This window comes from Penicillium bovifimosum, assembly GCF_028826915.1.
Source record: "Penicillium bovifimosum strain IBT 22155 chromosome Unknown utg000005l_segment0_segment0, whole genome shotgun sequence".
Lineage (NCBI taxonomy): Eukaryota > Fungi > Ascomycota > Eurotiomycetes > Eurotiales > Aspergillaceae > Penicillium > Penicillium bovifimosum.
In genome coordinates this window covers 3,160,160-3,172,438 of record NW_026622714.1, presented here as the reverse complement: position 1 = coordinate 3,172,438, position 12,279 = coordinate 3,160,160, and the positions used below count along the sequence as shown (strand labels likewise).

Here is a 12,279-nt window from a genome sequence, read left to right as displayed (position 1 = left end):
CATTGCCGCGAGTGTCAAGACGTAGAAAGCGAGAGAGGGCAATGGATGTGTAGGTATGTCGTGATTAATGTGGCGGAGTTGTAGTAGACGATCGAGAGGGCACCCAGCGATGCAATCCAAAGCACAATGGTCAACAGAGACTTGGTATTGACACGCATGTGTAACCGTCCATCGCAGTGAACTTTTGCCTTTTTTTGAAGATCAGACGTATGAGGCCAGATACCCATTAGAGAGCCGAGAGAAAGGAGGAAAGGAAAGATAACTGCAAGCACTTGGAATCAAATAAGAAAATAGAAAGAGAAAAAAAAGAAGCGCTAGCATATGACCGCCGCTGATCGTGACCGACAGTCTCCAAGGAAGTCGTAAGGCCAGAGAACCCAAAGGAATCCCGCTAGGACCATCTCATCCATAACTCACCAGGGAGCATCAAAGACTCACTCCTGAGGAAGCTGGCTGCGGCGAGTCTTCTCAGCCTCGAGGTTCTCGTAGAGGAGGTACAGAGCCTTTTCATTGGCCTGAGCACTTCCCATGATGGTGAACATACGCTCGCCAGTCTCATCATGAGGGGCCTTGGCGATCGAAATCCGAGCTCCGGAGCTGCGGCGGATCTCTGTGATCTTAGTGCCACCCCGGCCAATGATGCATCCAACCATATCCGCAGGAATGCTGATATTCTGGGTCTGGATCTCCTCGCCGTCTTCCGTGACCAAGGGGTAGCCGCGGTTGCCAGCATCGGAGTTCGATCGGCGGTTGTAGCTACCATCGCTGAAGTCGGCACCGTTGCCGGTGCGGTTGTACTGACGGCTGCTGTTGTTGTTCGGGTAACCATTTCCAGCCGGGGCGTTGTTGCTGAGGGGCTGCGAGCCAGTGAGGGAAGCTCGCACAGCGGGGTTGTAAAGGACGGTGCCGGTGCCACGTTGCCAGTCGTCAAGCAGACACTTGCCAATTTCCCAAACAGCCTTCTCGATGCCATCGGGTGTACCCTGGACCTCCACAATGCGCTCGGTAGATTGAGGAAGCATTTCCTTCTGTGCGACCATACGGACACCTGACGCGTCCTGGATGTGCTTAATCTTCAGACCCTGTCGTCCGATGATGGTGCCCATCTGATTGTGGGAGATAAGAAGGCGGATAGCTGGTAGAACGTTAGCATGATGTCAGAACAGAACGAGGGGTCTGGGATCGCTGGAAAGAATATCTGTAACCCCCATGCAGAGAGAGCCCAACCCTCGGAATTGAAGACAAGTAAAAAGATAGCACTTACGGTGGGTTCCATTGTTAGAGACAACGCCGCCCATGCCCATCTGCGGGGCACCCTCCAGGAGACCCTTGGCCACGATCGCATAGGCTCGAGCAAGCGAGCGCAATTGACCAGTGATGGTCAGGACACGGTCATGGACGCCAGGAACTACCTTGCTCACACCGGCCTTGACAGCGGTCTCGTCGCGCAAGTCGGCAACGTTCTTGCCCGCCTTGCCAATGATAACACCGGCCTCCTTAGAGGAAACGATGGCACGGAGAGTAAGCTCAGAGACGGCGTACTCCTCATCGGACTTGAGAGGGGTCTCCAGCTCACCCTGCTCGGCAGGGTTGTCGTTGAAGTCGGCCATGGACTCGTCCACAACAGCGGTTTGGTGGATCTCGGTGGATTCCATTTTTTATTGAAAAAGGGTGGAAGTAGGAGAGGTGTAGGAGATTCGGTTTAGAAGAGTCAAGCGAAATGCGAGAGCGGGGAAGGAGTTATTGAGATTATACGGTCGCGGGATGCGGACGGTAGAGACTTCACTGTGAGGGGGAGGATAGTCAGTTTCGTGAAATGAGGGATCAAGTCAAACTGCGCATGACAGGCAGTAAAGCGCAAACGCTCAACCGGTAGATAATCCACTGGGAAAGGATTCAAACGCGAGGTTGAGGACTCACAGAAGAAGATAGAAGTGGAGAAGTCGATGAGAGGGGAAAACGGCAGAATGTCGGATCAGTCAGAGAAGAGGGGGGGAAAGAAGAAAGGAACCGAAGAAGCGGAAGAGGAGGGGAAGAGGAGGGGAAGATGGGAGAAGGGGAATGGAGGATAGGAGGGAGGAGGAAGAAAGAAAGGTGAGGGCGATGGAAGTGAAAGAGGTGAAGTTGAGGAAGTCCAGTCGTGTTTTTGCCTTAAGCGGAGACAAGGCCACCCGTGAAATTTAAGTTATCTCTGAGATCACTGACATGATCACTGACATGATCACTGACATTTATGCTATTTATCCTCTTCATAACTATCTATTTATTCTCTACTGATCTGCTTGGAAAATCACCTTCTGCACTTTCATCGCGTTGAATAGCTCATACCCCTCCACCGCCTGCGACAGCGGCATGATCTTATCTGCCATGAAGCTATTCCCACAGTTAGCAACTCACTTACACCCTAAAAGGTAGATAGGGCACTCACCCAAGCTTATCCTGGTTTCTCTTGAGAACCTCTAGAGCCTGAGGAGCAACAGACCGAACAGGGCATCGACCCATCTGGACAGTGAGATTCTTCGAATACGCATCATTGCCATCCCAAGGAATCTATGATCCTCATTAGCCACCGAATGCACAGAATGCACAGAATGCACAGAATGTACATCAGTCCTAGAGATACTTACCTCCCCATTATGAACACCGACACTGCTGAGAGTTCCAAAGGGTCGCAGCAGCTCAAAGCCAGTGCGCAAGGCAGGACTCAATCCAACGACCTCAATGACAGCATCTGCGCCACGTCCATCCGTCAACTCCAGGACACGCTTGTCCAGACCAGCTCGATCGAGCTGGAAGTTCCACGGCTCAGCACCAAGCGACTTAGCAAGCTCCAGTCGCGACGGGACCGAGTCAACCGCCAGGATATGCTTGGGCTTGTACTCGAGCGCATTGATGAGCGCACAGAGACCGACAGGTCCACATCCAATCAGAACGACAGTCTGCCCAGCAATCTGCTCGGGGGTCGAGTTTTTGAATGCATTGTTGGCTGCAAACCAGCCAGTAGGGAAGATATCTCCCATGAGCACCAGATACTTCTCGTCAACGCCCTCGGGGGCCTTCATGACAGAACCTTCGGCATTCGGAATGCGGGCCTATCTTTTATATCAATACAAGGGAAAGTGCGAGCAGTATCAACAAACTCACATATTCAGCCTGTCCACCGTCCAAGCTGTCACAGCCGAAAAGACCGTTCTTATCGCAGCGAGAAGACCACCCTTGCTTGCAGTAGAAGCATTCACCGCTAACCATGATATCAGCACAACTTCGATCACACTTCGATCGAGCATTCAGTGAGTAGACAACTGACCATGAAGTAGTAAAAGCAGTGACCACACGGTCACCCTTCTGAAGATTCCTAACGGCACTGCCCAGCTCAACGATCTCACCCACAAACTCATGGCCCATGATAAAACCCGATCCGGCGGGCTCTATGCCGCGGAACACATGTAGCTCACTATAACGCATTATGAAACACAGCACTTATATAGCCCTTTGCGGGAAATGGATATATGAAATCTCACCTTCCACAAAGCGCAGTATATCCCACTTTGACCACGACATCCTCCGGGTTCTGCACCTTGGGAATAGGCCTCTGTTCAACGGTAACCTTGTAGGGCTCATGGAACACGACTGCTTGCATCATGCCAGAACCAGAGGGAGCGGGAGCCATTCTGTTGAAGGCGATAAGTCCATTGCCAATTCTATCCGTTTTTTCATCTGGAAGTGCCCGCTAAGACTTACTTTTTGGGTAAGGAGGAAGAAGTCTTGAGTGTACGTTGCGCTTAGTTAACATTCAAAAGCCCAATCCTTCAATATAAAACGATCAAATCACAAACTCCGAAAGAAGCCAAAGGAAAGATATCGACTAATTTCTCGGGCTTCTGTGCGAGTTATCTTGTGGGGCTGGACCAACGCCCTCAGGCATTTGTCCCCACTGAGAGTGAGCGCGGGATACCCAAAGTAGAACATGCATCAGATTGATATTTCAATGATACATGAGTAACCTATAATGTAAGGCCAAGTCTCAAAGCGAATCGAATAGTCAAATGCTCCTTGCAACGCCTATCGCAAACTCCAGGGCTGAGAAAGAGAAAAGCAAATAATCATCAAGCCACGAGAATCAGTCTTGGTAGAGCACGAAATGGAAAAAAAGACCATAAGAATCCTCAGAGGATGCAGCCCGCTCGTATCGAGAGAGAAACCCAGATCGTTTCTCAGATGGTCGTCAAGTGACCGGATCGAAGATCGATAGGTATCGACCCAAGGCACCATCGCGACTAAACTAGTGGAGGTCCCCCTCACACTAACAAACAACACACATAAGCTCCTCCTCAAGGATAAACTTGCCCTCCTTGTATTTCTCGGTGCTCTCGTATGCCTTATCGTACGTCCATCCTACCGTTTCCTTGCACTGTCTGCAGGAGATATCGCGCACGATATGTCGACCAGTCGTCATGCTGCGCTCTACAGCTTCGCTTGGTGTGACGTTGACAACGGTGTTGAAGAGGTATGCTTTTCCGTGCTGGCCTCGGAAGTTCTGGAATCAAAAAGAGTCGTCGGTTAGCAGCTGCTTGTTCATGTGGGAGATAAGGACTAGAGATACCCGACTGATGATTTCGTTGAAGTCTGCCAGGTGGGTTTTGCATTTCTTGCACCCGAAGATCTTGTTGGCAGACAAGTAGACGTTGTAGGAGAGACCCATGGTGGTTGGAGTTACTGCGGTTATTGCCGGATGGGCGTAGAGTGTGTTTCTGGGGGAGGGGATTTGAGATGGTATTCGATGGTCCTGGGAGGTGAGTCCGAAGCGGCAGAGGGCTGTCACTTGAGAGGGAATATGCGAGCCGTTTATTTAGAAGCGCGCAGGATGTTTGTCTGCTGTTTCTTCGATCTGGGGTTGTTTGGGCGGGTTCGATCTGACAGGACCCGGCCCAGTCCTGCTGTTGGCCCCCTTGTGGATTTCTGAGATTTATCTGCCAAAGATATGTATGCTCGGTTTATGGCAACAATATTTCAAGGTCCTTGCAAAGGATCTATGGAGAGAAGAAGATGTGTCGTTGGGATGCCAACTGACGTTTGGACGATAAGCCGATAAGCGGATTGAAAGGAGAATGGGATTCACGTAGACAAGTAGAGACTAGAGCTGAGGGTTGCCGAATTTAAAGGACTCAAAGGAGAGTGAAAGTCCAGGGTGTACAGACGTAACAGACGTAACAGACGTTGCGGAAGTCAAGTGAGCTGAGCTCGGAGGTTTAAGTACTCTGCCTAAGGCCCCCGCACTCTCCCGAGCCTCTGGTCAACGGTCCTACGTAGTAGTTAACTATACGTACTATTTCCTCTCGGCCTTGATGTAGGTATTCACGGGTGAATAAGAGACGTATTTACTGTACGAGGTCCACGCGTCATAAGTAAGCTACCTTGAGAAGGGTAATCAATTCAGAATCCCTGTACATAAGACGCCCGATAACATCCGCTCCATGCTCAAATGACCAATATGTCTGAATCAGCTGCATTCTAATATATTTTTTTACAGAAGCCCTTTCACAACCCTGCTTCATTCGTAATCCTTCACATAACGACCAGGCAGCTCAACATCCCACATAGGTCGCTCCACCACCGCAACTTCCAGATTCCCACTTGGGTTCTGGTCGTCGGAATCGTCATCGAGGGTGTTGAGAGGTACGATACCGAGGATATCACGGTATTTATAAGTGTGCCACCAGCGACGTGCAGGCTGAGCCGAGGAACCGTTGGCTTCCACCAGTTGGTTTGTGTCGCCGTTGGCACCAGAAGGCAATTGAGGCTTCCGTGATTCCTTCTGTGGTGTTTGAGTCTTCGCTCCATCTCCGCGTCGTAGACGGGCGAGGGTTGTCTCATTAGTGGCAGCGAAAGACTCGTCGTACTCGTAGGCCTCATCATCCTCACCCGCGACACGGGGGCGTTCCTTATCCAGCGTGATCCACTCTCCCTGCGATTCGTCGCTTCCGACAATCTTGCGGACCTTGGTACCAAAGTGGATGTCCATCTGTGACTGTGGAATTCGATCGCCGGCACCGGTGTTGTGCTTTCTGCGCTCTTCTTCGTCGTCATCGAGTGCCTCGCGCTTGCGCTTCGATGCCTTGGCAAGCTGACCCGCGGTCTTGCCCTCTTCAGCGCCTGCCTCTTCCGGGGAGGGGAAGTCTTGGAGCAGATCGAACATCCACAACCAAGAGGCTCCGTAGAGCCAAAGTCGCTCGCGACCCTCGAAGAGATCCCACATGCAACCCATAGCGCGGTCTTTCACACCTCGGAATTCTGCAGGAAGATATGCCTTGGGGTTACGTCTTGACCACTCGGACAATTTGCCATCCCGGGCGTCAAACTCAATGAGCTGGTGCTCGCTTGTGAGAACCATCAGTCGGTTTTCGCTTGACTGATTAGTGCCATTGGCTAGAAGTTTCTGTGTTGGGGCGGTTTTGGGGCGGAAGGACAGCAAAGTGATGCCAGCCTTCATGCGGGGAATTGGTGATTCTGCGGCAGCGATAGTCCAGCGCTCGCCCTCAATCACAACGTCTTCATCCTCATCATCGGATGATTCATCGTCAGACTCACGACTGGCTACACCGTTCGTAGCAGCGGTCGCTGTGTCTAGCATCCAGGTATCGACACAACCAGAGATATCACCACTCGCCAGAACTTTGCTGTCATCGGAGAACACCACAGATCGTATCGTCCTTTCATAGTCGCCCAATGTTCCGTGGGATGCCTTTTCGTGTCGTACATGCCGCGCGGCTCTCTTGAGCTTTGCAAACTGTGGCAGAACCTGAGGTTTCTTGGTAGATAGAGAGGCGGGCTGAATGCGTGCCATGTAGATGTCGCTGTTGGGGCGCACAATTGACAGCCATCTGCCATCGGGGGAAACAGTCACAAGGCGGGCACCTTCTCCAGAAAGCGTCTTGGGCACATCAATCTTCTGGATGGCGAGGACACCCTTCTCATCGCCCTTTTGGCGACGGAGGGAGAATAGCTTGACTTCAGCAATGGTTGCAACAGCAAGGATCTTGCCATCCGCTGACAGCATCGCTGACGAAATGTTTTCCTCGCCCTTGATCAGGACCTTACCGACGAGTCTGTGCCGCTGGCCATCAATGTTCTCATTCAGAGACGCAGGGCCCCGTGATACCCGCCACAGGCTCACTTCTCTGTCCCAGAAACTCATGACCAAACGAGATGCCGGCGAGGACGTAAGTTGAGGGATTTGCGGAAGGCTGGAAAGCTTTCGGTGGTGTTCCTTTCCAAATTCACGAAGAGGGAGAACGACCGGAGTTGCATCAGGACCTTTGAACGAAATAAGTTAGCATTGGTTGGAAACTCTCAGATGCGGAGCAGATCGTGGTTAACATACCTCCGGAGACAGCGATACTGATGTCCTTTGTCTCATAGACAGCGAATGTCTTGACATCATGGGTGTGGTAACGACGGTGCATAATCTCAGCCCAGCGACTCTTCTTGTCGCCCTTCTCGCCCTCCTTTCTGCGGTATACGACAGTCCTCTGATCGGCACCTCCACTGATAACAGTGTCTCCATTGGCACTCACTGCGACATCAAGTGTATCGGCGAGATGGCCTTGTATCCGTTGAACGAGAGAGTAGTTCTTCGCATCCCAGAATCGAATCTCACCAGCCGAGTCACCGGAGACTATCGTGCCATCCGGCAAGCATTTCACCGACCAGACCAACAGCTCCTTCGGACCACCAGTAGGGCCCTTTCCCAGGGAAATTGTGCGCAGCATCTGACCCGTGCGAATATCAAAGAGACGAATAGAACTATCAGCGTAGCCCGCAACAATGGTATGGCGGTTCTGGAAGGTAACGCTCAGGACACGGGCTCGTTTCGTCGAAGGACGCATGAGACGCAGGAACTTGAGCTCATTATCGGCAGTGGACAGGATGACAATTGACCCATCAGCACAGCCCGCTGCAAGGTGCTGGCCCGTAAACTCGCCCTCGGCGGCAGCAGCCAACTTTCCATCCTTGCCCTTGGTAGCCTGCCAGCGCGGCTGCGCGGCAAGGCACCAGATCTCCCCGTAGTTTCCACTGGAGTGGCGGAGCGGGCGGCCATTCTCGAGGTCCCATTCAGTGACGGCAGTGGAGTATCCAATGCTGAACAGACGCAGCTTTCCAGGCAACTTGGTGCCATCGGGCCCGTCCTCTTGCGGGTCGAGTGTCCATGCAAGTCCTTCAATGCTGCGGTCCTTGCCTCCACGCATCACGGTCTCCTGGAACCAGGCGCCGCGCATCGGGTTCCATATTTCGATATCGCCGTTCGCACGACCGATCGCTAGTCGAAGGGTGGGTACGCCACGTCCAGCTAGATCTGCTGATGGCGGGTGTGAAAATGCAAGCGCATTGATCGCCTGTGGGTTGTAGGAAACGAAACGGCAGCGGTGGATATCCATGATTGAGAAGGTGGGCTTTGAAGCCTTGAGAGTTCGTTTCGGATGGTTTTGAACGGTGTGCAAATCGGAAATGAGGGGACGCTGAAATCAATTCAGAATTACTTCAGCTAGGGCTGTGGTATCAGCCTTTAGACATTCATTTCTTCAACACAAAAGGGGCGATTATAACGTGGTGTCGAAGCTTTCCTTTGCGACTGTTGCGCTACCACTTTTTTTTCTGTAGATAATTTTTAGCGGCCGGAATATCCTAGCTACTTGGGTATGTTTTCCCGAAGTCACGTGTAGAGCCTCAGGTATCGTAATGCCTGACAAACAAGGCATCAACAATTTCGAACAACATCAATGTTCAAGAAAGGAGACAACAATAACTGTGACCGATATTTCTGGTTCAGAGGTATGGGGTAATTGAGCTACTGGGCTGTCATATCTAGGACAAATTGATTGTGCCAGAATACTATGACATAATCGAAGTACAGGCTTGTATAAAGCCAACGTTGGCAGGTTGACCGGAATACATTCAAGCGGCCACTTTGAAGTCCAATGCACAAGGTGTCCAGATTACAGCACTGCCCTAGATCAATTCGAGGACGTGCAACATCAACTGATTCAAGGGCGCGAAGAGTTACCTCCAAGGCTTTCTTACAAACCCAGTCACAGAAAGAGATGAGCAGGTCTCAAACCAACCAACCGGTAAGGAGCCGCCAGAGACCCATTCATCCATATATAGAGAAACGTGCGATTCCCAATCAGAATTCAGAAACCTGACTTGAGCTCATTCCATGCAGTCTGCATCAGGGGTATTCGGCGGCACCATTGGATATCCGTGCAAGTTTTGTCGCGGCAATCTAAAGATTCAGGCTGACAGTGTTCGATCCTGGTGGCGTGGCATACACTGCATTGCGCTTCTCAGGGCCATTGTGCGGAAAATCGGCATACCAGATATAAGGGAGTTATCAAGGAAACTTCCCCAAAAAGCAGGCTTAGCTGAAGAAGTCGGCGCAAATAGACGGAGTGTGCCGCAATCAACACAACTTCCATCCAATGGCGGCATGCAATTGCAAGAGGGTGCAAAAGCCCCATCCAGATCCTTCCCGACACAAGGCAGACTGTCCATCGATGTGCTGCCACGTCAGAAGGTGTTTACCTTGCCATGGTCCGTTGTGGCTGATTCGGAAGTAACTTGCCTATGTACCCGATGTCAGAGATCCTCGCAGATAAGCTCTGTGATAGGCTGTGATGGTACATGGATCTCAACGGACAGTCCACGTTCAATCGCATACACAACGTATCAGTGGACGAGCACGAACGAGCTAAAAAATGAAAAGGGAGGCTGAGATGTATCCGCAATTCGTCATTGGACGGCCTAAATCCAGTGTGTGGGAGATGAGGGGGTAAGATGACCTCGGCCAACCCGAAGTCAATTGCGGGCGGTGGGCCTAACAGAGCAATGCATGTCATCCGTGAGTCTTGTGCAAATTCAGGCGTACCTTTCCTGTCATCACGACCTGTCCAATTCTGAGAAACAATAGCTTCAATCGCGGGAATTGCACAGCGGGATTTCACTGGGTTACAGGCAGCAGCTGCGGGGGTAACTATGCCAGATCCCCCCGGTCAGGGTGGGCTCGGACCCAATCCCGGGCGCATGGCACCGATAGTTCACCTGGGCTTCCTGATATGTACTAGTAGTAGGAAGCACACGGAGTAAGTACTCCGGGCGTTCGTTTATCTGGAGAATCCTGAATCACGTTCAAGTCGATTGTTGGTTCAAGATAGGCTTTGGATGATCTCTTTGTCGCTTGGAGTTGAGGTTCCTTGGAACCAGTTGCCGCGAACCGGGCTCATCGAAGTCAATTATATAGATTGTTTCTCGTGTGCTTGTCAGTCGTCTCTAATCTCACAAACAGGCTGAAGCCAACTAGATCCACATTCATGTTCGTATGTATCCAGCTAAGACGAACCGCGATCTTTGAGGTCATCCCGTCCACAGTGGAACTCGTCCGCAGATCCGATAGTCCCTCGTTCCTTGTTGTGAGAAACTTCCATGAATGATGTTATTTGTCGATTCGGCGGCCCCTGATCGCGCCCGTGGGATCGCGTGCTGTCACTCTGGCGATGGCGACCTTGAAGGGACTCAGAGAGGACTTGGTGAATATAGTTCGCGATAGACTCCAATTGGCTTTTAGTCCGTCATCGAGCGCGACTGAGTTAGACCAGCGTATCTATACCAATTTTGGGGTTTGCCAGACAGGGAAGGATATCGGATCGGCAATATAAACGCAATGCCAATCTCACACGAACGAGAGTTTGCTGGTTCTACGCCAAGATGGAAAGCAAGATTGTGCCGTTTAGCGGAGTAACCGAGCGGCCGACTGCATGTGCCAGGTCCAGGAGAAGGAATATCAAATGTAACTTATAATCTTATTCTGATAACTAGTTAGCCCGTGTATGTTAACAGGAAATTGCAATTGACTAAGGACCTTGGTTTTTCCAGGCTAGCGATGTCTTGTACGCCTTTGTTTTGCAAAGCTTGATGTGTTAGTTTGCACTTTAGGTTGAACGCGCAATACGGAGAGCGTGAAGTTTGGGACGCGACCTGGAAATGACCGCATAGTCTTAATTAGTAGTCATGCCGAGGCGATCGGTATCATTAATCTCAGCTTTACTGAGACACGGGGCGTAAGTGCTTACTCCTGCGCCTGCGGCTGTTCTGAATTTCTTTCAGATTGATTTCAAATTGTGGTGTCGAGTTTGCAGGCACAGTTCAGGGCAACAGATCATGTACATACAAACCAATTTATCCTCTTTCGGACATAACGATCGTACTGTGTACATTTACCGATACAGCTTTTTAAAATTGCACATTGTAAACCTTGGAAGCTTCCAGGACCCAGGTGGACCTTTCTTTCCTTACACTACGGGTATTCCCCACTCGGTTTTAAGCCCTAAACCCCAACAGGCTTAGCGATGTACTGAACAGCCTTACAGGCTTACAGCTCCGATTACGATGTCTGAATTGGAGACGTCTTGCCAGATTTTATGTGATAGAGAAGACCAATTGGTCTATTTGACGCAATGTTCCAATGATATATACTACTGTTACCCCTGATGAGAAGATCGCATAGTGATAGGCCGCGGCGGTGTCAACTTGAATTGAATGAAAGCTAAAGAAAAGGGGCGGGGAATAGGGGAGTGAAAAAAACAGCCAACCATGGTTTTGAGCCTCCACGGCCCCAGTTAAACTGTGTATGTCGGACCATACCCAAAGGGGTCAGTCATACTGCCTTCAACCCCGAACCGCGTGGTGAATTGAAGTCGGCCTTATTCGCAGTGGGGGCTTCACGAAGATTCTGTGGCATATTTTCAATCAGGTGATTGATATTGGCTACGTTTACTTCGTCAGGCTCGAAAGAGGGCAGCTCAAGCTTCGGACAAGACATAATTGATACAAAATACGCGATTAAACAACGTGAGATATGCACGAGGCAAGCTTTACTCCGTATATACGGGTCGCCGTGTTTGCGACACCATATGAAGTTCATGCACCTCGACCACTACCCTTGAAACTTCTCCAGCTTAAGCATCAGGAAGAAAGAAAAAAAAACCTGCGCAGTGGATCTGTTTTTACGAAAGTGCAAAAAAACCTTCCTGTCATTCCTTATACCTCCCCGCAGAGGGGCCGCGAAACGTCGATTTTTCACCGGGCAAAGACACAGCTTTTTCGTCTCATACACACGAGATAACCTGATTGTATGATAAAAGTGACTATCTCGGCTCCGAATTCGATCCGGTGAGGGCTCACCTGTAGTCACGGGTTCGATGTATGTAGTCTCACATTTCATATATG

General features: G+C 50.8%; 3 protein-coding genes across 3 annotated transcripts; all 3 read right to left on the bottom strand.

Annotated features, from left to right (window-relative positions):
* Positions 1-434: 434 nt before the first annotated feature.
* Positions 435-1,655, bottom strand: N7515_006395 (KH domain-containing protein; the record flags this gene model as incomplete). The annotated part of the gene is made up of 2 exons (XM_056667139.1): positions 435-1,135; positions 1,265-1,655. The coding sequence occupies 2 exons, from the start codon at positions 1,653-1,655 to the stop codon at positions 435-437; spliced, it is 1,092 nt and encodes a 363-aa protein (XP_056520735.1).
* A 615-nt stretch (positions 1,656-2,270) lies between these two features.
* N7515_006394 (Alcohol dehydrogenase superfamily zinc-type) lies at positions 2,271-4,702 on the bottom strand (the record flags this gene model as incomplete). Its single annotated transcript, XM_056667138.1, has 8 exons — positions 2,271-2,373; positions 2,429-2,550; positions 2,628-3,092; positions 3,145-3,241; positions 3,308-3,454; positions 3,522-3,671; positions 4,320-4,537; positions 4,604-4,702. The coding sequence occupies 8 exons, from the start codon at positions 4,700-4,702 to the stop codon at positions 2,271-2,273; spliced, it is 1,401 nt and encodes a 466-aa protein (XP_056520734.1).
* An 849-nt stretch (positions 4,703-5,551) lies between these two features.
* ura7 (small subunit rRNA maturation protein UTP4) lies at positions 5,552-8,435 on the bottom strand (the record flags this gene model as incomplete). Its single annotated transcript, XM_056667137.1, has 2 exons — positions 5,552-7,314; positions 7,382-8,435. 2 exons carry the CDS (start codon positions 8,433-8,435, stop codon positions 5,552-5,554), a joined length of 2,817 nt encoding a protein of 938 aa, XP_056520733.1.
* Positions 8,436-12,279: the final 3,844 nt, after the last annotated feature.